This window comes from Wyeomyia smithii, chromosome 1 (genome assembly GCF_029784165.1).
Source record: "Wyeomyia smithii strain HCP4-BCI-WySm-NY-G18 chromosome 1, ASM2978416v1, whole genome shotgun sequence".
In the NCBI taxonomy this organism is placed as follows: Eukaryota; Metazoa; Arthropoda; class Insecta; order Diptera; family Culicidae; genus Wyeomyia; species Wyeomyia smithii.
In genome coordinates, this window is record NC_073694.1 from 141,424,448 (window position 1) to 141,448,673 (window position 24,226).

At 38.6% G+C, this 24,226-nt stretch overlaps 1 protein-coding gene and 1 pseudogene across 1 annotated transcript; both read right to left on the reverse strand.

Annotated features, from left to right (window-relative positions):
• Positions 1 to 4,507: 4,507 nt before the first annotated feature.
• LOC129719245 (U6 spliceosomal RNA) lies at positions 4,508 to 4,602 on the reverse strand (annotated as a pseudogene).
• A 1,435-nt stretch (positions 4,603 to 6,037) lies between these two features.
• Positions 6,038 to 7,603, reverse strand: LOC129719051 (uncharacterized). The gene is made up of 2 exons (XM_055670413.1): positions 6,971 to 7,603; positions 6,038 to 6,902 (listed from the first exon to the last, which is right to left on the reverse strand). The coding sequence occupies exons 1-2, from the start codon at positions 7,424 to 7,426 to the stop codon at positions 6,507 to 6,509; spliced, it is 852 nt and encodes a 283-aa protein (XP_055526388.1). The 5' UTR covers positions 7,427 to 7,603; the 3' UTR covers positions 6,038 to 6,506.
• Positions 7,604 to 24,226: the final 16,623 nt, after the last annotated feature.

The following is a 24,226-nucleotide window of genomic DNA, read 5'->3' on the forward strand; positions in this document are numbered from 1 at the left end:
TTCATCGGAATATGATTTGACAGAAAGATAGCGTCGTTGGTACAAAAACCAATCGAGTTGGGTAACAGTGCAGGAAAGGAAGCTAGTCATAACTACAAAAAACACTGCATTTAGCAGGGCAAAAGTTTTACTAAACTGTGCAAAGCAACTTTTCTCACGATACTTCACTTGCCCACTACAAAGAGAAGAACAGAGAAGAGTTTGGTAAGTATGCAGCAGCCAAAAAATAGAATGCACTGCTAAAAACGGTAAAAATAGATCGACGTAAGCAATAGATCAAAAACTTCCGTAGAGCTTACTTACTTTACTTTGTTGGCTAACGGACCGTTCACCGGTCTAGGGCCGAACAAAAATCCAGCTTCTTCTGTCTTGGGCAGCCGTTCTCCAGTCTCCTCGTACACCAGCAGATCGTGCATCTTCTTTCACCGCGCACATCCACTGCGTGCGAAGCCTACCACGGAGTCGACGGCCTCTTCCTGGTTCTCTACTGAAGATAGTTTTGGTAGCTCTCTCGTCAGGCATTCTGGCTACATGTCCAGCCCACTGAAGCCTGCTCCGCTTTATTACCTTCACTATATCAGCATGTTTGTATACCTGGTACAACTCGTGATTCAGGCGTCTGCGCCACACTCCATCTTCCAGTTTATCGCCACTTTACCGAGCACTCGTCGATCAGCTTCATCCAGCGTCCATGCTTCATGTCCGTGAAGGGCTACCGGGAGTATCAGCATCCCATACAGCGCTAGTTTTGTGCGAGTTTGCAAACTACGAGACCTTAGTTGGTTACGCAGTCCGTAGAAGACCCTGTTCGCGGTTGCAATGCGTCGTTTCACTTCACGGCTCATATCGTTATCACATGTCACAAGTGTACCAAGATAAACGAATTCGTCAACCACTTCAAATCGTTTCACATCTATCTCCACCTCAGCACCAACACCACAGGGACTCCCACGCTCTCTGCCAGCTGCCATGTACTTCGTTTGGGCAGAGTTAATGACAAGTCCCAATCTCGCTGCTTCCCTCTTAAAAGGTACGAAGGCCTCCTCCACGGCCTTACGGTTGAAACCGATTATATCGATGTCGTCCGCAAAACCATGAAGAATGTGAGATTTCGTGATGATCGTACCGTTTCTTTCCACGTTTGCTCTTTGTACTGCACCCTCAAGAGCGATGTTCAACAGTAAGTTGGAGAGCGCATCCCCCTGCTTCAGTCCATCCAGCGTTACGAACGTGGCTGATGTCTCGCCAGCTATCCGCATGCATCGATCCCTCCAGCGTCATACGACTCAGCTGAATTAGTTTTGTAGGGAAACGGTGTTCCAACATGATCTGCCACAGCTCGTGTCTTTTCACTGAGTCATATGCCGCCCTGAAATCCACAAACAGATGGTGAGTCGGTAAGTTGTACTCCCGGAAATTATCGAGGATCTGTCGCAGGGTGAAGATTTGATCCGTCGTGGAACGCCCTTGTCGAAAGCCAGCCTGGGATTCGCAAACAAAGGATTCCGTTAACGGTCTCAATCTGAAGAACAGGATACGGGAGATCACTTTATATGCGGGATGGAGCAACGTTATGCCTCGATAGTTGCCACAATCTAATCGATTGCCCTCCAACCAGTCGTTCGGCATTAGTTCACCCGCCGAATCCTTAGTATTATCTGGTAGATCGCATAGAACAGCTGCTCGCTTCATGCGTTAAGAAGTTCGGCCGGGATACCGTCCTTCCCAGCGGCCTTGCCGTTTTTCAGCTCACAAATCTCTTTTTTCACCTCCTCCTGTGTTGGTGGCTCCACAGCTTGTTTGTCACTCATAATCGTCATCCTGTTCCTGTTCTGCTCATCCGGTTCCTCACCATTCAATAGCGCCTGAAAATGCTTCTTCCACCTGGCTGCAACCGTTGGTTTATCAGTAATTAATTAGGTTGCCATTCTTGTCATTACACATGACCGGCACGTAAAAATTCCTGCTTCTGACTCTGTTGACACTTCTATAGATTCTCTGCACGTCGTTTTGAGCATAGCTGTCCTCTGCGCTGGCGAGCACCTGCTCCTCGTACTCACGCTTCTTCCGACGGTGAGTTCTACTTTCGGCAGCTCTTGCCACCCTGTACCTCTCTCTGTTCTGACGCGTAGCCGCAGTGAGCATGCGGCACCTGGCATTGTTCTCATCTGTCGCTCTCTGGCACTCGGCATCGAACCAGCCATTAGGCTGTCTTCCACTCGTCGTACCTACCACCTCTCTCGCAGTCGTTTCGATGGCGCCGTGGATACTGCTCCACAGCTCATTCATGCCTTCCACTCCTTCCTCCTGCTGTTCTGCGATCCGTTGATCCAGCTCTTTGGCGTATTCTGCTGCCACGCCATCAGCTTTCAACCGCTGAATGTTGAAACGCGTCAAAAACCATGCGTGAATCTTACAAACGACGAGATAATGGTCAGAGTCAATGTTTGGTCCCCGAAAAGACCTAAAATCAGTAACATCCGAAAAGTGCCGACCGTCAGTCAGTACGTGATCGATCTGGGAGCAGGCTTCTCCATTTAGATGCCTCCAGGTGTGTTTCCGAATATTCAAACGTGTAAAATAGGAGCTACATATGGCCATTCCTCTGGCCGCGGCAAAGTTTATTAGCCTCAGGCCATTTTCATTGGTTGACGAGTGGAGGCTATGCCTTCCAATGACCGGACGGAAGAACTCCTCCCTCCCAACCTGTGCGTTTGCGTTTCCAATGACGACTTTTACGTCGTGTTTTGGGCACTCGTCATAGATTCACTCAAGCTTGTCATAGAACTCATCTTTGACTTCATCGGATTTGTCGTTTGTCGGTGCGTAGGTGTTGATTAAACTGTAGTTGGCGAATTTGACCTTAATCCTCAACACGCATATACGGTCATCCACGGGCCTCCATCGGATGACTCTTGTTTTATGATTTCCCAGCACTACGAAACCGACGCCCCGTTCCGCTGCTTTGCCGCCACTGTAGTAGATGTGGTAGGGGTAAACAGGGTAAGACCGCCCAGCGGGGTAAGACCGCCCACCGTGATTTTACTACCAAGTTATATAATAATTGAAAAAATTCTTTAACATGTCTATTACAGTATAATTACATAACATTTTGCACCCCTTTCTTTTTTGATAGTGCGCGGACCGTCACAGAAATAATTAAAAACAACCTTTCAGCTGGCAACCAGTCAACGCGCTATTGTTTTGCGGCAACGGGACTTAAGGTTTTTCTGTCTAAAAATCTATTATTTTATTCGTGAATATACGTTTAACCGCTTGCCTGAATCTGTCTTCTTTCGGAAATATCGAAGGCCGTGAGTAATCTTGTAATTTTGACTACTTTTTCGATGGAATATGAAAATGCTCCACTGGGGGTAAAGTCGCCCACTATACATGGGGTAAAACCGCCACGTATACAAGTGCTTGTTGTTTTACTTCAAGACCCAAATGCCTCGACACTACAAAGGGAATATTTACAGGATCAGTAAAGCAATTTCAAGCCACATAAGACATCCATTTCCGATTTGGTAGAAGCTTTTCTAGACATTTTTTTTACCGCGACTAATTTTTGAAAAAAGTAAACTTGTGTAAAAATGGTATTAATGAACAAAAAAAAAATTTAGAGCCAGGACGGTTTGTTTGATCGATATGACTTCTCCGGCAGAGTTTAAAATAGCAGTTTTTTACTTCCGAAAAAAGAATACACTGTAAAAAAATCAAAGAAATGATATAAAAATAGAAATTAAATTTTCATTTTAATTTATTTAAAAAAAAATGATGTTTTTGCCTGCAGAATCTACAAAAGGTAAGCTAAAATTTGATGGTTATTTGATCATGGAGTAATAGAAATATTTATAGCTCAAATTTTGTAAAGATTTTTTCTTGGGCGTCGTTGGTAATTTCGTTCGTCAAAAAAACCATAAAAAAAATCAAAATATGAACAAAAAATCAATAATTATTATTATTACTCTATACATAATAAGTCTTCAAAAAAATCATACAGACAGGTATGATGAGTTTGTAATTTTAGCTTAAAGACAGGTTTATTATAAATTGAATATCTTGAAAAACCCCAATTCTGAAAAATCTATGTATTTTGAAAACAACAAAGAGTTACCTAAACATCAAATCAGATATTTCACAGTGTAGGTATGTTTTATCAAAAAAGAAAAAAAAAACATCCACAACTTTGTCAAAGACACTATACCGATAAAACCAACCCAACTTGGCCCTAAAAATATTTGTTATTCTCGAAAAATGGTGGGCGATCTTACCCCGCTGGTGGGCGGGCTTACCCCGCATGAAAAAGATCTGCACATTTTCAATGATTTTTTGAAATTGAAAAAAAAGCTGGAAAATAAACAAAAAATTTTCAGTTCTTATTTTTTAAATGCGGGTATTGAATAGAAGAACCTCTTAGCGAAGAAAAAATGAAATTGCAGCCGCAACTTTTTTTTTATAAACAGAATTGCTTAAGGGGCGGTCTTACCCCGCTTACCCCTAGTTGAAAGAAGTGCGTGCAATAAGGTCTACTGCGCAGGGGCCATGCTAATCTTCTCTGTATCGATCCAATTTTAGTATATGTCCAGCCGATGCTAGGACGCAGTGGTCAAAAATCTTACAAAAAAAGGTCTACTGCGCGGAATTCCCTTTCACCGGAATTTGGCTACCGAACCTCCTGAATCGCTGCGATTTCGACTCCCTGCCACTGTAGTTCTCGAGCAAGCAAACCAGCCAGCGCCGATTCATTGAGAGATCGGACGTTCCAAGTACCCAATTTCCAATAGTTTACCTCAATCTTTTTCCGTGTTCGTGGCCTAGGCCTTTGCCGATTGATCCGTTCCGTATTTCTAAACTCGTTGTTTGTGGTTGAAGAAAGGTTTCGGTATGCTACCTTACCAGTGTCGTGATACCTACATCCTGCTGATGGGGCTGCCATCTTAGGTGTAGTTGGCGGGACTCAGCATTCCATAATTCAGCCCCCCGCTCCGGGTCATACGCTACATTTTCAAGTCTGCATACCACTTAACTAAAGAATATGTCCAAAGAAGTCATATTCATTTATACAAAAAGTTGTTTTGTACCAGCAATGCTCAATCTCCACTAATTTGAGTTAAGGAATGATGATTATCACCACTACTTGGGATATGCATTCATCATGACAATAGTTTTCGGATCACTCAAGAAGATTGAATTGGCAATCTATATGCCACATTTTTCACAAGGTTAAGACTAATAATCTTCTCAATAGCTGTTACTCTTTAATCACACATCGTAAATAAAGAAACTATTGATGAAAGCCACAATAAAACATTAAACACTACCACGGTTATCATGAAACTTTCAATTGCCTGCACACATGCAACAAGATATGATTATTTCCGATACGCAGTGCTGATTTGTTTCCATTGATCAGCAGCACATTTTGCGCTTGGTTTACTCATCCTTATAATTTCCACCTAGGTACTTGCAGCCGTATGTTAAATTGCAACTCATAATTTATACAACCGCGCTAAGGCAATTCGTATTCACTCATGATTTCCCTTTCACCCAGTCTACCCAGTTACTAAAGTGAAAATTAACAGAATCGAAACTAAACTTTCGCTAATCAACTTGGCAGAATTATTGGACCGCATTCGGCCAGCACGCGATAGTCTTGTCCAACCAGATTTCCGTTGATCCGCTCTTAGCTTCATTCGCAATCAAATGCGTTGAAACAAAGTCAAACACTGGATTGTCCTAGCTGGTGTATGGTACCGAGTGACTGAGATCGGAGATTGAAGCCAGTACCAGTTTTTCCAATGACCGTGAAGTTGAGGATGTGCTACATCCAGTGGTATAGGAAACTCGTTTTTCTTGCTAGCGATAGGAAAATTGCAATCTAGATTGATGTTTCCTTTCCTGGGCGCACACTGAAAGGCGGAAACTATCGAGTGGAAAAGGGGTACATAGAAAATAACTAGGTTTCGAGGAAGACACTTGTCGACCTGTTTTTTTCTGCTGGTGTTATTTCGGATCATAGAGTTTGTCGAAGGTATAATTTTTCTATTTCATCATTTTAATTTATTCGGCTTTTTACAAATGGATCTTAAGAGACTTAATTAAATAAATAATCAGTTCTTCGAGTGTAATAAATAAAATTACAATTACGTTAAATAAATATTTTAGCAAGTTTTTAAAAACCATTTTAAAAAAATGCTAAGTTGGTCTGATTCAAAATACAGGAGCAGGAACGATTTCATTCCTTCACGTTTTGGTCGGTCACAGATCAGAAAGAGAGAGTTATAGGTGAGGTAACGCAAAAACAAACAAAAAACTTAGATTTTCCATTCTTCGATCATCAGTTAACGTCTTGAGATTCTCGATCTATCTGTGTGTGTACGTATAGGTGTGTAGGTGTACGTGTTTATTGTGAGCTTCCATCACAAGCTTTGGCTTAGCGTGTTGCTTTTCTGCTTCTTCTTTTATTTTTTTTTCGTTGGGCACGCACGTTGTCCTAGATGATCTTACTGAGCGTAGTGTCCGTATCCGTTATAAGGTAAGGCTTGAGCGGAACCGATACGGCCCCAGCTTCCACCATGTCCGCCGGATACCACAACTTCATGGGCAGATTCGTGATGGCCACCACCGCTGGAGATGAGTTTCTTAATGCCGATGATCGACGCAAGTGCAAGAGCGAGTTTGGATACGATCAAAGCTTTACCGGCCAGCAAAGCTAGGGCACCGAAGGCAAGAGGAACCAAAGTGCTTCCGAGCAGCAGGGGGATCATGATCCAGTGTCCGTTTTTCTTGTCCTTGTTTCCGCCGAGACCACCGCCATAGCCGCCACCGCCAAGGCCGCCACCTCCGGCGCGGACCTCATCCATGGATCGTTTGATCTCCTCGCTGGATGGGAATTTGACCTGTCATAAAAGAAGGATTCGTATTATTAATTTTCGAATGTGACGAATGCCATTCCAGTGGCACTAACTTGTAGGGTATGGGTTTGGAAGAACGATAAAACTTTATCAAACAGCATTGAGTTCAGCGAGCGCTCCTTCTCGTCCATTGAACGAGGTAATTCCTGTTCGAGTTGAACCTCAGTCTTGACGGGGGTGCTATCGATTGGAACTTCCTGATCACGAACGAATCTGACACCTTCGCTGATCTTAAAATCCTTGAGCGATCGCGCCACTCGGTCCAGAATGGTGAACAGCTTCAGTTTCAGACAGGTTGACACATCTGAGTTGGCACAATCTTGGTAAGTTTTGTACAGATATTTGATCTCGCCGAGGTGAGATCCAGACCGGGGTGTTTGCTGTTGCTGTTGCGGGTCATTACTGTCGTCAATTTTGTTCGAATTGATCGATTGAGCCGCGGATGCACTGTGAGCAAATGACACGGTAGCCAAGCAGCTTATCACTAGTAAACACTTGAACATCTTCATTATTTTGACTATTTGCTGGCTGGACTAAACTAATCACTAATTAATGCGCTTGAGTAAATCTGTTTTGCGGAGAAAACAGATCACAAAGTTGAACCGTTTCACGGAACCTCTCACTCTCTGCTTGGAATAGTTCTAAAACTGTAGACGAATGAAATCAAACTGTGCCTATCTCCGGCCTGATCAAGCAATATATACTACCAGCCAAGCTGGCTGAGTTTTCATTTTCCAGCTGCCCAGAGTTTTCCTCCTCCCCACCCTGAACCGTGTTCCTGGCAACTGCCTGACGTCCAACAGCATAAAATATGTGCACTAGAAAATCGAGTAGCTATACATACGGCAGGTGCATCAACATAGTCTACTGTACACACGCTAGACTCGGGGGTGCATCTTCCAATGCAATTGCAACTAGTTGGCATGCACCAAGTACCACAACAGCTATCACTATCAGCAAGCTAACCACTACTACATTACAACCCGTCTTCCAGCGACAACCGCTGCGTCTTCGGTGGCGTGGAGTGGAGCGATGACGGGATCGCGGAACTGCCTGCCAAGGAAAAACAAAACCTTGCGAGTGAGAGCGAGACAAGCATTCACTCACGTATATTAATTCCGTTCTATTCTATTACCCTCGGCGCTCCGGTTGCAGACAAGAGGCATGTTTACAAATCGCACAGTTTTCCCTTTTCTCCCCACTACCAATTTCGAGATCATCATCACTTCACTCAGTATCGGTGAAGATCCTAGCCCCGCGTGCATGTCGAGAAATTCCTACTCGAGCGTCAGTCTCATTATCATTCACCACCCACACCACCGAAATGCCAGTTCATACACAGTTTAACAAACCGGCTTCGAAGGATAAAAAAAAGAAAAACAGTACAGTGCTCATTAGCAGCAGATCAGTGGCAAGCTGAAATCAATCAAAGCGTGAAAAGTCTGTGCGGTCGATCAACGAAACCAACCACTTGAAGGCTGGTTGATCCAAATTCTTCAAAACAGACAACACCAACGGTGGCTTTCTTTCCTTTTCAACAAATATTGAAAAAGATTCCAATGTTATTTTTCCATCTCAGCAACCACAAACTACACAACGCATCCACGAGCGGACCGCGTTTTTCCAGCCTGAATCCGATCGTCCAGTGCCGAATCCAAACCATCAAGGGACGTCGAAGACAGAGAGGGAAACAATTTTCACGCCTCATTCAACGGCTAATACCTCTTTCTGCACTCTCTCTTCTTGGTTTTTCATTCCACAGACGCATTTATGCATACTGCAGTCAAAAATAGTGTGCCTTTTCGAAAGGATTACGTTCGGATTAAATAACCAGTAAAATCACTTTGCTACGGTCATTAGCATAATGGAAAGTGTAAATTTTTTAACAACTATTGTGAAGGGCTGCCTTGATCAATGGCTAGTAATTTTCACTTTCTGTCCGGATTGGCGGACGAAGGATCAGCCGGTAGGGGTTGTTAACTTCGGCAATCGCCAAAGAGGGCGTCTAACTAATCATAGTACATATTCTCAGGTGAGATAATGATGATTTTACACATTTGTTAGCTCTGTTAGTGGGTACTGTAATTTAATCTACATGACGCTTGAAAGAATTTGTGAATTTTCAGTTTGTATACATTAATAACAAATTTCTTTATTCCACTCGGTCAGTAGAAATCAACGCGGGAATAGAGAAACGATATTGCGATTTACGATGCAGGAAAGAGATGCCAGATAGCCTCATAGGAAATAAAAAAAAAATCGCTATGAGATTCGCCAAAGTTTGAGTTATTAATCGTGTGAGAAACACTTGCGAAGGACACGCCATTCTTTAGAATATTGCTATCGAACTCTAGACTCAAATTTCCTCTTGCTTTCGGTTTATGGATCATTGTGCATTGATCAATTATCATGTTCTTCTCAATCGTAAAAGTTTTGCTCCGATTGCACACAAATATTGTACATAACCCATTGCGCAATGATTCCACTGGTCAACAACCATGTTGGTGTCAAGTTCATACTATATTCATTTGAGTAGTTTTGTTTATCGATTTTTTTTCTGTTTTCCGATTTTAATTCTCAACTCATCTAATTTAATGACAAAAACTTAATTTTATATACATATGACATATTTAGTGCCATATCGTAACTTGACTAGACTGAAGAGCTGGTAGCACCCTTAGAATTCAATTAAAAAATTTGTATTACTTCCCAAAGAAACTTTGTATACTTTTTAATTTAAAATTTATTTGGACTAACATTTAGAAAGATCTGAAGTCTTTAAACCACTCTTTTATGAACCGATATGTCTAAACAATGTCCAGAGATTGAGAAATGTTGTCAATGGATGCCTTCTAAAGAATTGTATGAACTTTTATTTGAAAACATTTTAAAAATAAAATTTGAAATGAAACAAATATTTGAAAAAAAAAGCGGTTTTGAAAAAATCAGTCTTCACAATATTTTTTCGGAATATAATTTTTGGATCGACAATTTAGTTGCCTGACACTCTTCTGAATAAATCAAAGTGGGCACCCTATTGGAAACATTTTTTTTTTTCTAATGAAAATTTATCCAAATTTTTTGTAGAGGTTTTTACGGGTTTCTTCTTGTTGCTGTCTAATTACTGAAGAATCATTGAGTGAAGCTTTCTGCTCTGATCGATTAGAAATTCGAAAAAGCAGCCGCGTGAAAAAAGTATTGTTATCTAAAAAGTAAATGTAAATATTTATTCTAAGCAATATATTTCCGAAAGCGTTTCGCTTTACCAGCAATCCTCTGATAACACAGTACAACAATTTTTTTGCCTTGGCTTCTATGTATGATTTTTTGATGAAGATTGATGCGAAAATAAATTTCCCGGAGTTTGAACATATTTCAACTTAGGGGGCAACAATGGCGCCATTTTGAATTTTTGAGAAACCGGTATTTTTTATGTTTTTTCGACGCAATTTTGTTCTAGGACCAAATATCAAAATTCCAAGAGTTTGTCCACATATTAGCATCTTTTGACCCATCTTTAAAAAAAAACAGATCTTAAATCGGACAAAAACTGAGCTCAAAACGGTGATTCTACGAAACCGGTTTTGGCATGGTTCTTGTATATTTCACAAAGCAAAATAATAACGATTCGCTAATATCTTAAAATGGTAGTCAAATTATATCTTATTTTGAGTAAAAAAGTCACAGAAATCGAATGGTAGTTGTCTGATCTACGTAAAATGTCAGCAAAATGTCGGTTTGCCCCATTTCCCCTACAATTTAAAAATAGGTTTATCAGCTGATATTTTACGTTGATATTTGTAGTAAGTTAATCTCATGAATATGATTACCATAAAAACCATGAATTACTCAACAAGAATTGAACATTTTTGCAACGATTATACCTTATTTTTATTTATTTTTTATCTTCGATATTCACCAAATAATCGTGACCGACATAATATCATACGAGTAGGTTCCTAAAAATACTAATTTAAAGAAGAGTAAGAGCCGGCGAGTGCTTGTGATTTTTTTTCGGTTTACTAAGATCTATTCAGAATATTTTTTTTTACATTTTAACATTGTTAGATACCGTAAAACGGGGCGAATAGAAACAGTCTGCGATATATCTTGCAGTGTACAAAAAATACTATAATGTATAGAATGAGTATAAAAGTTTCAAAACATGGGTCTTGCCTCCCTCTATTAAGGGTGTAATTTTGATAAAATAAGTAATTCATTGTTTTATTGAAAAAAATGTTGCATGTTTCTATTCACCCCGCAACGGGGCGAATAGAAACACTCGCCAATAAAATACGTTTTCCTTGTTCTGATAGAAAATTCAAGTTTTAATTTGAAGAGAACAGAACAATTGCATCATATTTATTGATATGAGAGGCAAGAAAACTATTTTAAATATCAAAATAGTATAAAAGTTCGGTTCATTACTTCATGTTTGTTATCTTATAATGAATATGTTCTATTACAGTCCTTATTAGGAACAGAAGGACTCGGGGATGGGTCAAGCATTTCCAACGGTCTGGCATCTTTCGGTGTTTTATCTAGGACGCGACATCCGGGAGCATTTTGTCTTGGTGGAACTGAAACCTTGATTCATATCTCTCGGGTCAGTCCATGTCGAGCATCATGCAGCAGATAAATCAGACTTTCATCACGTTTTTAGAAACTAGCGTGGTTGTCTACTGGATTGAAGTCTAAAGGTAACATCCGATTTATCACAGAGTAGTTGATTCTATATTTCGTAACCGCTTGACAAGGAAACAGCTTTTTTTGCGTAAAATCTCAACAGCAACAGGCGGAGCGAATACGTTTTTAGACTTTTTTGTTGGTAAGTCCTGATCATGATGGGCTGAAAATTCACAAAACATATTCCAGACATCATTTTACATATAAAACATTATAGCATTTCTCAAATCCACATGTTTTGGTACAAAAAATAGCAGCTACGGCGATGTTTCTATTCGCCCCGTTAATCTGAGAACCGCGAGTTTTCCACGAAACATAGGTAACGTGGTGATGAATACCTTACGGCAATTCTTTAATTCACCGTAAAAACTTGAAATGCTTAACTACCGACCCAGTATATCACACGAACAAGTTCTAAGTGAAGCAGAATGGCTTCCACAGACAAAATTTTTTGGTACTCGGAAACGTTCAAAATTTGAGCCCCCATTTTGCATGTTTTTGAGCAAACCGACAGTAGTGCTGCCAACCCAAAAATGGGTTTGCAGGACTTGTTTACTATTGAACTATCCAAGAAAATATCTTTTGCATGGTTTTAAAATGTAATCGAAGACTTAAAAACGCATTTTTCAAGTTCGAAAGTTTTGTTTCTATTCGCCCCACTGTTTCTATTCGCCCCGTTTCACGGTATTTTTTTTATTTTTTACTTTACAAATAAAATAGTATACTTATATTAGCTGTCTTCGTAATACAGTGAATGTAATTGTTGGCAAAAGTAACAAACTTGTGAAGCAAAAAAAATGAATCTTTTTAAACTTTACCTTCGTTGTAATTGATGAATGCTGTTTGAACAAAAAAAACACCACAGGCACCGGATCACCGGATGTAAATGAAGTTCTTTTGAGTGTAATTAAGTATATTCCTGAAAAAAATAAGGAAATGTCAGAATTAAAATACGTAAATCACTGAACAAACGAATTTATTCTGTCTGTAATTTCAGCAATAACAGTATTTAGTCCCACGTCACCATTTCATACAACCCTAGGGCTGTATGCCTTGTAGTATTTAAATTTAAAAAAAAAAAACATGTTTAATTTTGTAAATAAGTTACGTAACGATACAAAAAGTTAGAATATTGACACTTAATTTTGTAATGATTAAATAAATTGAAAAATAATTAAGGTTTCCTTTAAATTTGATTTTTATTAAAACTTGACACTACACAAAAACTTCTGATCAAAAATGCAGGATGGAGAAAAACAAGATAAATTTTTACCTAAAAGAAAAGTTTTTGAGATTTATTTCCAATTCCACCCTTCAAAAGAATAATAAAGATCAAGATCGATGCAATATAATTTCAAAACAAAAATTACTCCTCATAACGTAACTTTTTTGACGTAGAATTACCTCGTACGGCAGCATATTCAGGGGTACAAATGCAAAAACCATGCATGCTCCCTTTTTGGGCAGTATTCAGGAGAACAATGTTATTAAAAAAGCAATATTTCAAAACTATAAAAATATGAAGTTCCCGAATAGTCCCGATTCTGGAAATATGTTTACTTGTACCTCAAAACAAGCCAAAATAAATAACGTTGAGTATAATATAGTATATTATTGATTATTGAGTATAATAAGTATAGTATAATACTTCACAAACATTCACAATTTTAAATAATTTGATTCTAAAATTTGACATAATTTCATTTTAACACGCTCTATCTCGGAGTTGATTCAACAAAATTAACTTTTTTAAAGAAAAATTTGAATTTAACTTACATATAAAATTTTCTAGAACTTATCAAGTTGATCAGAAGTTGATGAGATATAATTTAAGTAGAAAAATATGTTTAAGGTAGTCTTTCAAGAAAGATAGTTATATCTTTTCTGAGATAGGACCTAGGAATCTCGCGTCTTCAACAAAAAAAAAAAAATATAAAATTGATAGCTCTACAATCAATGGTATGGTATATTGATAATATATCATTGGATTGAGCAACTCTTGGAGAATATAAAAAAACAAATATGCTATTTTTTTCAAAATGGCGGCTGTGCAGCGATTGCCGTTAACCGCTATTGTTAAGTTGTTCCGCGGCGAGCCGTAGAAGTCGTGCTCACCTCCACCTATAACCAAAACAAACAGAAAAGGATTATCTACATAAGTGACGCTAGTGAAGTACACATGATTATGTTTTTAGAATTTTTTTCGCAAAATGGCTACGGTTAGGAAAAAAAATTCTTTTTCGACAAAAAAACGACTTTAATTGTTTATAACTTTAGTTGTTGTTAATCAATCGCTAAAATCGTGAGTACTTCATTAGATAATCTAATGAAGAAGCTACAGTCAAAATTTCAAATCAATCGGATGTAAACTTTTTCAGTTCTACTGCTCGCCGATTTTGAAAACATCGTTTCGAGAAAAACGCCTTTAAAGTTCAAAATGCTATAGATCCTAAGAATCGCAATAACAAAGCCCCTAATATTTTTTTTCCTTCAGTCCGCTATCCCTGCGCCGTAAAATTGTCCTTCCTGGGCCTCATTTTCCTCTTCTTCCTTTTTGCCTTTCTCCTAGAAAGGTATAGCAATCACTGAAAAAACTAAAGGTTTGAAAGTGCTCCAGAGGGCCGAATGTCGTATATCACTCGACTTAGTTTGACGAGCTGAGCATTTTCTGTATGTATGTGTGTGTATATGTATGTGCAACTTTTTTTTTCTCACTCATTTTTCTCAGAGATGGCTGGACCGATTTCCGTGAAATTAATTGCAAATGAAAGGTGTAGTTACCCCATAGGTTGCTGTTGAATTTCATTGTAGTCGGATTTTTGGTTTAGAGGTTATGTATCAAAATGTAAAAATCACGAAGCATCAATATCTCAGAAACTACACAACCGATTTCAACAAAACTGATGTCAAATGAACGGGCTATTTTTAGAACTCTTAGCATATAAATTTCATAAAGATTAAACATATGGTTCAAAAGTTATGTAAAGAAATGTTTTCCAGAGGCTGTTTAAACTCACTCACTTTTCTCAGAGATGGCTGGACCGATTTTCACAAAATTAGTCTCGAATGAAAGGCCTAGTTGTGCCATAGGTCGCTATTGAATTTCATTGTAATCGATTTGTAACTTTGTCCGTTATTTATAAAAATGTCAAATCACGTTATGAAAGCAAAGCATATACCAAAGACTGCTTAAACTCACTTGCTTTTCTCAGAAATTGCTTGAATGGTTTTCACGAAATTAGTTGAAAATGAAATCTCTAGCGGCCTCATAACACCCTATCAGATTTTTAGTTCAGGCACCGTGTATCAAAATGTGAAAATCACGAAATTTCATTATCTCAGAAACTAAACAGTCAATTTAAACAAAACTAGTGCCAAATGAACGGCCTACCTTGAAAATCCTTAACTAATGATGTGGTTCAAAATTATGTCTAAAAGATTTGTATAGAAGAAGGAAAACACGTTTTGAAAAGAAACATATCTGCTTATGCTCACTCAATTTTTTCAGAATGGTTGGACCGTTTTTTCACTAAATTTGTCTCAAATAAAAAATCTAGTTGCGCAATAAAATCCTATTTAATTACACTGCTATCGGACTTTAACTTTGTCCGTTATGTATCAAATTGTAAAAATCACAAAACTTAATTAGGTACCACAGAAACTACACAACCAACCTGAACATAGTTGGATTCAATGGACCAAATAAACTTGTCTTTAAAACCATCATAATTTTTAAGCATGTGGTTTAAAAGTTGTGGAAAGAAAAGTAGCTCGGAGACTGTTTAAAACTATAGCAACAATCAAAATATGTGGCCTCAACATTTTTCAAATTTGATGTTGTACTATTACCAGATTAGGCAGAATTTGGCCATTTTAGGAAGTATTCCGGCAACCAGTGAAGTAATCAGGGAGACTGCGGGTTCAAGCCCCGTCTGGATGCGGTGTGTTTTTCCAAATCTGTATCATATTTTCAGTTCGCTTATTTTTCGCTTCCCCGGCTGCAGACACTGTCTGCCTTTAATGAACTCGAATGTTAACGGGTAAAAGCCGTTGTTAAAGATAAAAATTTATTCGAAAAAATTTAGCCCTACGTAGCACCTTCCGTTGTTGTGTTGCACTCGCAGGCATGACTCAGACTGGCTTTGGTCTCGATCACACAGGTCTATAAGAGTTATCAGCGTCAGCTGACTCTGCTGTGTGTGATGAGACATTCCTTTCAGTAGCATAAACAACGCCTGCGCAGCAGTGTGTGTAGTTAGGGGTGAGCAATAGAATAAGTCGACAGTGGATTTTTCGCGTGATCTATTTGAAACTTATTTAAGTCATGGTATTTGCATGTGTAAGTGTTAATGTATGCTCATATGTGTGTGATTGTTAGGTTTTGAATGTTCGATATAGTTGTGCTGTTGGCTACCAGAAATTCGTTATTTAAAGTAGAAAATAAATCCAGCAGAAATGTTCAAGGTTTATTGTTTTAAAATGGTAGTGTTGCGTAATTCTATTTGAACAAATAATAAGTTCGAATGAGAAAGGCTGGGTCTCACCACTAGATGGATTAATTTGGGTTTTTTGTCTAATGTAAGGCTGCGCCTAGCCTCTTCCGCGATATCGGACATGCGATGCTCAGCGACTTTTACGCGGTTGGCGTCCGATCCCATGCAAAACTCGTACATGTTCGGTCCAACGGTTAACCAATGAGCATCGTAAACGACATGTTTGTTTGACCCAACAATTCTTCGTTGAAGATAATAACGGCTACATCAGTCGCAATATCAACTATAGTCTTACCGCTAGAAATTAAAATTAATTAAGAAAGAGCAGTAAATACAGCGAAAAATTGTATGAAACAGTAGCCGAAACCCCTATCTACATCGCGATCACGGTTTAAATCAGAAGTTTTGAATTTTTTCGCCGAGGTACTAACGTACTCCAAACTGCCTTCGAATGCATGGCGGTTAGGCGGGTGTCGGTTATTAATTTTATTCCGGGTTGTTCTGGTACTTCTTCTTTTATTGCCTTTTTGGCCACTGTAAACCCTGTCAATTATATTTAAGTACTCTCGAATATGACTCCCAGTTAAAAAGTATAGAAAAAATTCAAATATTGTTCAAATTGTGAGTAAACACGTGCTGTAGAGACGCTGTAACGGTCGAAACTTGAAGCAGCCACCTCTATACTTTAAACTTGAAACACGATATCGATCATAGGTACTTTCTACTAGTTTACAAAGCCTCGAAATTAAAAAACCACAACAGGGTATACAGCCCTAGGGTTGTATGAAATGGTGACGTGGGACTAAGAACTGTTATTACTGTAATTACAAACAATATGAATTCGTTTGGTCAGTTATTTCAATTCAATTCTCAGCCTGCCCTTCATTATTTCAGAAATATATTAAATTACACTCGAAAGAACCTCATTTATGCCTGTTGTGCGTGAAGTGTTTTTTTGTGGATAAACATTTACCAATTACAACGAAGTTAAAGTATATAAAGATTCATTTTTGTTTTTTGCTTCACAAGTTCGTTTCATTTGCCAACAAAAACATTCACTGTATTACGAAGACAACTAATATAAGTATATTATGTTATTTGTAAAGTTAAAAAAAAAAAAATATAACAATGTTGAAGTGTACAAAAACATTCTAAATAGATCTTAATTAATGGACAAAAATTTCACAAGCACTCGCCGGCTCTTACTCTTCTATAAATTAGTATATATAGGAACTTACTCGTTCGATATTATGTCGGTCACGATTATTTAGTGAATATCGGAGATAAAAGTAAATAGTAATAAAAAATTATAACCGTTGCAAAAATGTTCGAGAAACTAGCGCCGCTCTGCTGCACATATACTCTACGGTACTGTTGCTTTTATCAGAATGTTTTCTTTTAAAACATCAGTTTCTATTACGCTCTAACAGTAGGTTTAAAAATTGTTCAAGAAAACAAGTTGTTGCAAACTTTTCAAAAAACCTTTACCTTCGAGACATCAAGTTAGTCTAGGTTCATAGTAGCAAACATAAATTAACCTATTTGGACGGGGAGACTCTGTCAATTTTTTTTCTTAGATATTGATACAGAGAATATCACAGGGAATGGTTGGTGTCTATTCATGTCGTCTGTATTAGGTATGTGATTGGTTCAATGTTCGCGTAAATTTGTCCTTGACGCTCCTTATCGATTTTTACCGCTTCTCAATGAAAAAATAATGCTAGTTGTGTATTACAAAATTGTTCAACATTTTATCTATCCAACAACATATTGATCATTGTTATCCATCGTGTGATTATGCTGTTATAATCGTTTGAAATTTGACGGTACATTTGCCAGTTTCATTTCCAACTTTACAGAATGCATACCAGTATAGAAAACAAAGACGTAGTCCCACGTCAGAACGAGCATCGCCAAAATAAAAGAAAAATGTGATTTTGGAGCATAAAATTTTTCGGTAAAAATTGATTTAAACCAATTTAGAGTTTATATCAGTACTTGGGCGTCGAGATTTTGATTCTTAGATAGTTTAAGCATGATTTAAGCTAATAAAAAAATGACAAAAAATAATGTTTGGTGGATATTACCCCTAAATAAGCAATTCAATGAAAATGTCAGATAATTTTGATCAGGATTATGAACTACTCTTCCGAAGACACCAAACCTCACAAATGTACGAAAACGGAGAAAAGACTTTTGACCGTCTTTTTTCAAAACGGCCCTACTGTGCGACGGTGTGATACCCGATTCGAGGCTGTCTGTCAAGTGTATTTTGGAAAGCGGCATCGGTTGCATCAAAAATACCGATACCCGGGCGAAGATTTAGATTGTAACCAATTGCGGTCTATGTCTCTCGTTTGCAGTAAAAAGATTACACTCCGTCAGACTCGTTTCGCGTTACGTTTGCCGGATCTGCACTCCCTAGCCACGTCTCGATCAACCGGGTTCGTCTGCCTGTGCGTTTGTATGTGCCCCGTGTTATGAACTGCACCATTTGCAAGCAGTTAGGCCATACAGCTGCCTACTGCTGCAATAAGGCACGGTGTGGCAAGTGTGGGGAGACTCATACCGAAGATTCTTGCAGTGTAAACGCTGAAAAATGTATTCAGCATGAGCTCTCCACATGCCCGGTGTACATGCAGCGCAGAGATAAAATCAAGCGGTCTCTTAAGAAGCGTTCAAAGTGAAGAAGACCGTTACCACTTCTACCATAACATCGAACCCCTCTCATCTGCTATCTTCGGATGAAACGAACTCTGACGATCCACCAGCGGAAACGTCTTACGCCAATCCTGGGGAGTCTAGAAAGAGGAAAAATATTTCCTCTCCCTAACTTCCCAGAGAAGGTCCAAAGATTTCCCAAAGTGGAATGAATGCTACTACCAAAACAAAAAGTGCTGCGGAAAAACCGAAGCAATCCGAAGCGAAGTCGTCGCATGCCAAATGACAATACAAGGTAGAGAGCTTTGCATTGCCTCAATATATATAAACCCCCCCCCCCCAAAGTTTGACACCAAATCTTAAAAGCTTGACTAAAGCAAAGAAACGCGGGTATTGGCGTCGATTTGTAAACGAGACGTCAAGGGAGACATCAATGAGCACTCTTTGGGACACAGTCCGAAGAATGCGTAATCGCGTAATGGTTAACGAAAGCGAAGAGTTTTCAAGTAGGTGGATATTCGATTTTGCCAGGAAAGTATGTCCGGATTCTATTCCTTAGCAAAAAGTTGTTCACGTTACGGCTCCGGGTCACGACGCTATAGCATCGCATTTTTCGATGGCAGAATTTTCAGTTACCCGCCTATTCTGTAGCAATAATGCGCCTGGGTTAGATAGAATCAAATTCAACTTGTTGAAGAATCTAGCCGGCAATGCCAAGAGGCGCTTGCTGAACTTGTTCAACAAGTTCCTGGAGCAAAACAATATACCGCTGACAAAGTAAACCAGCTTCTGATCACAACTCTTATAGGCCGATTGCAATGCTATCCTGTATCCGGAAATTGATGGAGAAAATGATACTCCGTCGTTTAGACCACGGGGTAGAATCTAATGGACTGCTATCAGATACTCAATTTGGTTTCCGCCGTGCCAAAGGGACGAATGATTGTCTTGCGTTGCATTCAACAGATATTCAGCTGGCGTATGCTCGCGAAAAACAAATGGCGTCTGCGTTCTTGGACATTAAGGGGGCTTTTGATTCCGTTTCTATTGACATTCTTTCGAGTAAACTTCACCGACAAGGATTTTCACCAATTTTGAACATTTTTTTGCATAATTTGTTGTCCGAAAAACATATGCATTTTACGCATGGTGATTTGGCAACTTTTCGTATCAGCTACATGGGTCTTCCCCAGGGCTCATGTTTAAGTCCCCTTCTATATAACTTATGTAAATGACATCGACGAATTGCTGGCAAATTCATGCACGATAGGACATTTTGTAGATGACAGCGTGGTCTCTGTTACAGGAGCCAAAGCTACCGATTTGCAAGGACCATTGAAAGATACCTTGGACAATTTGTCTGCTTGGGCTTTACAGCTAGGTATCGAATTCTCTCCGAAGAAGACTGAGATAGTAAGTTCACCTAGGAAGCATGAACCTGCTCAACTCCAACCACAATGAATGGGTAAAACGATTTCGTAGGTTTTGGTACACAATTATCTTGGTGTCTGGTTCGACTTCGGAACACCTGGCGTTGTCACATTAGGTATCTGATGAAAAAATGCCAACAAAGAGTGAATTTTTTTTGTACAATAACCGGATCGTGGTGAGCAGGCCTCCCAGGAGACCTTATAAGGCTTTACCAAACAACGATATTGTCTGTAGTTGAGTACGGGTGTTTCTGCTTCCGTTCAAAAAAGCTAGAGGCTAGGAGCGCCAGAATATACAGAAATGGTTGAATAGCTATAATCTTTCATTTTTCCGGTTTGAGTTTCGGAGTGCACCAGTGTTGACCAGTGTAATAAGCTTGTGTTTTGCGCGAAGGTATAAAACAGTCTCGACTGAATTTCAAATTGAGTAGTTTCAGTTTTTGCCTTTCTCCTAGAAAGGTATAGCAATAACTTGCAAAACCGAAAGTATAAAAGTGCTCCAAAGGGCCGAATGGCATATATCACTCGACTCAGCTCGACGAGCTGAGCATTTTCTGTATGTGTGTGTGTGTATGTGTGTGTGTGTATGTGCAGATTTTTATTCTCACTCACTTTTCTCAGAGATGCCTGGACCGATTTTAATGAAATTAATTGCAAATGAAAGGCTTCGTTGTCCCATAAGACCCTATTAAATTTCATTGTAATCAGTTTTCATCAGAGTTTCAGTTTCATTTTCAGTTCAGAGGTTATGCATCAAATTGTTAAAATCATGGAACATCATTGTCTCGAAAACTACACAACCGATTTGAACAAAATTGGTTTCAAATGAACGGGCTACCTAAAATACCCTTAAGTTTTGAATTTCATAAAGATTGAACTTGTGGTTCAAAAGTTATGACAAGAACCGTGTTTTGAAGACTGTTTAATCTCACTCATGTTTCTCAGAGATGGCTGAACCGATTTTCATAAAATTAGAGTCAACTAATGAGTCTAGCTGCCTCGTGACACCCTATTGAATTTTACTGTAATCGGACTTTAACTTCGTCTGTAAAGTACCAAGATGTGAAAATCACGAAACTTCACTATCTCAGAAACTACACAACCGATTTGATCAATATTATTATCAGATGAGCGGGCTAGTTAAGGGTTAACTGATGAATTATGATTGAACACGTGGTTTCAAAGTTTGGCTGCCCTATACGTTCCCATTTCATTTGATTATAATCGAACTTAAGTAATCGTTATTAAATTGTTAATAAAACAACGAAAGTCTATTATCTCAAGTATTACATGACTTATTTGAACATAACTAGTGTCATACGAACGAGTTATCTCTCAAACTTACAAATAACAAACTTCATAACAATTTGATATGTGGCTTAAAAGTTATGGAAAGAAAATAAATTCAAAGGCTATTCAAAACTATACCTGCTTTGATTGATATATGTGGTCTCCACATAATTCAAATGTGGTTTTGTTCTATTTTAACGTTCCTAATTCATTGATTCCTTGCGATGTGTTTAAAGTCTGCAAATGCACGACGAATCGGCCATAGGATATGATCAAAGTCAAAAGACAAATCGTTTGAAATGATTAGTTTTATCGAAATGACAACATCCTCGACTTTTGGCTTCTGTATATCGCCCTAATTCTCAATATATTCATATTGGGTGGTATTCGGTCATTTTCAGCAAATTTTCTGGCATCAATCTGACACCGGAAATACTCATATTGGGAGGTTTTTAGTTATTTTGGTTGTTTTCCAGAAACTAACAGTGGTCGTCTTTGAATTCAAAATGCCAAATGGTGTCAAGGGTCAATGTTTGGTTTCTATGTATCATCTCAATTACGGAAATATCCATATTGAGTATTATTCGGTCATTTTCGACTGTTTCCTATAAGTTGCCATTTAGCAATTCAAAATGGTGCCTGAAGTCAATTGTTAGCTCATTGCATCATTCTGGTTCCAGAGACACTCATATTGGATGGTATTTGGTTATTTTAGGCTGTTTTTCACAAACCGGATGTCGTCGTCTTGGATTTCAAAATGGTATTTAAGATAATTTCTGGCCTCTGAGCGTCATTCTGGTTGAAGAAACACCCATATTGGGTGTTATTCGATCATTCTCGGCTGTTTCCCAGGAACCGGAAGTCGCCAACCTAGAATCCAAAATGGGGTCTGTGGTCGATTTCAGCTGCTGTGTATCATTCTAGACCCGGAGATACTCATGGTAGACGGAAATCGACCATTTTTGGCTGTTTTTCAGAAACCAGAAGTTGCCATTACACAATTCATAATGGTGTCTGAGGTTAGCTTCTTGCATTATTGTCGCCATCTTAGAATTCAAAATGGTGTCGATTTGAGCTACTGTGGATCTCTTTAGATCCGGATATTATTATATAAGGTGGAAATCGGCCATTTTTGGCTGTTTTCCAGAAACCGGATGTTGCCATCTTACAATCCAAAATGTTGCCTGAGGTCGTTTATGGAACATATTTCTTACCTCTAAAAGCATTCTCATACCAAATTTGGTTGTATTTTCTTGATTGGTTCATAAGCTGTGCGAAATTTGTGTTTCATTTGTATGGGACCCCTCCATTATAGAAAAGGGAGGGGTGTCAAACCATTATGCACATATTTGTTACCTCTGAAAATATTCACCTGCCAAATTTGGTTCCTTTTAGTTGAATAGTTCTCGAGATGTGCAGAAATTTGTGTTTAATTTGTATGGCACACCTCCCTTCCAAAAGAAGGGGGGTGTCAAAGCATTATGAACATATTATTTACCACTAAAAACATGTACCTGCCAAATTTGGTTCCATTTAGTTGATTAGTTCTCGAGATGTGCAGAAATTTGTGTTTCATTTGTATGGAACCCCTCACTTTCAGAAAAGGCAGGGGCGTCCAACTATTATGGACATATTTGTTACTCCTCAAAACATCCAGATACCAAATTCGGTTTTACCTGCTTGGTTTGTTCTTAAGTTGTGCAGCAATTTATGTTTCATTTGTATGGGACCCCTCCCTTCCAGAAGAGGGAGGGGTCTCAAACTATCATAGGATCCTTTACCGGCACCAAAAACCCCTACACAAATTTTCACGTCGATCGGTTCGGTAGTTTTTGAACCAATATGGATCAGACAGACAGACAGACAGACCGGATTGCATTTTTATATGTATAGATAACAACATCAATTTTTTCAGAACCTAAAGAGTGAATATACATTTATTGGATCGAAGCGTTCATGTAATTTTTTTTTTACAAATAATAAGTTTGAATGAGAAAGGCTGGGTATGACCGCTAGGTGGATTAATTTAGGTTTTTTTGTGTAGAAAAGCCTATTACTCGCTCAGATATTACTTAGGTGTGTTTAGATATCTTTATAACCTGATTCTACAAACATTCGAACTCTTGACCATCTTCTCAAAGAGTACACGGTAACCTGGCGGCAGCTTGTTGATTGACATTCAACGGCCAGAGCAGCAGGTTTTAAAAAAATTATAACTTTTGTTTTCCTGATTTCTCCATGATCGGACCGGTTTCATTGTATAGGTAATCTTTTGTGGTTTTTATAAAAAAATCAGTTTTTTCAAAAACGAACTTTTTTAGACAATTAGTTTTGAATTTTCTTTAAACTTTCTTTTCAAAAATAAATGATTTTTTTAGTGTGTGTGTGTGTGTGTATTATTACAAATTTACTATCTACAACTTTGCCGGAGACGTCTCACCGATCACGTCGTTTTGGTTCTAAAAATATTTGTAATCATCAATACCTTCCTAAAATAGCATTTTTCAAAAATTAGTCGTGTTCCAAATACTACAAGGTATACAGCCCTAGGGGTTGTATGAAATGGGGACGTAGGACAAATATAAATATTTAATACTAGTAGTAGTTGCGAAAATTTTCATAACTCTTATAGCATTTATAGTTTTGGAAAGAACCGATTCCATAATCTCCAGCTAGGAATACGTGCTACAGAACGTTGATGATCGCACCACCGGTAGCATTGAATATTTTGCTTGGACGCGCAAAATAC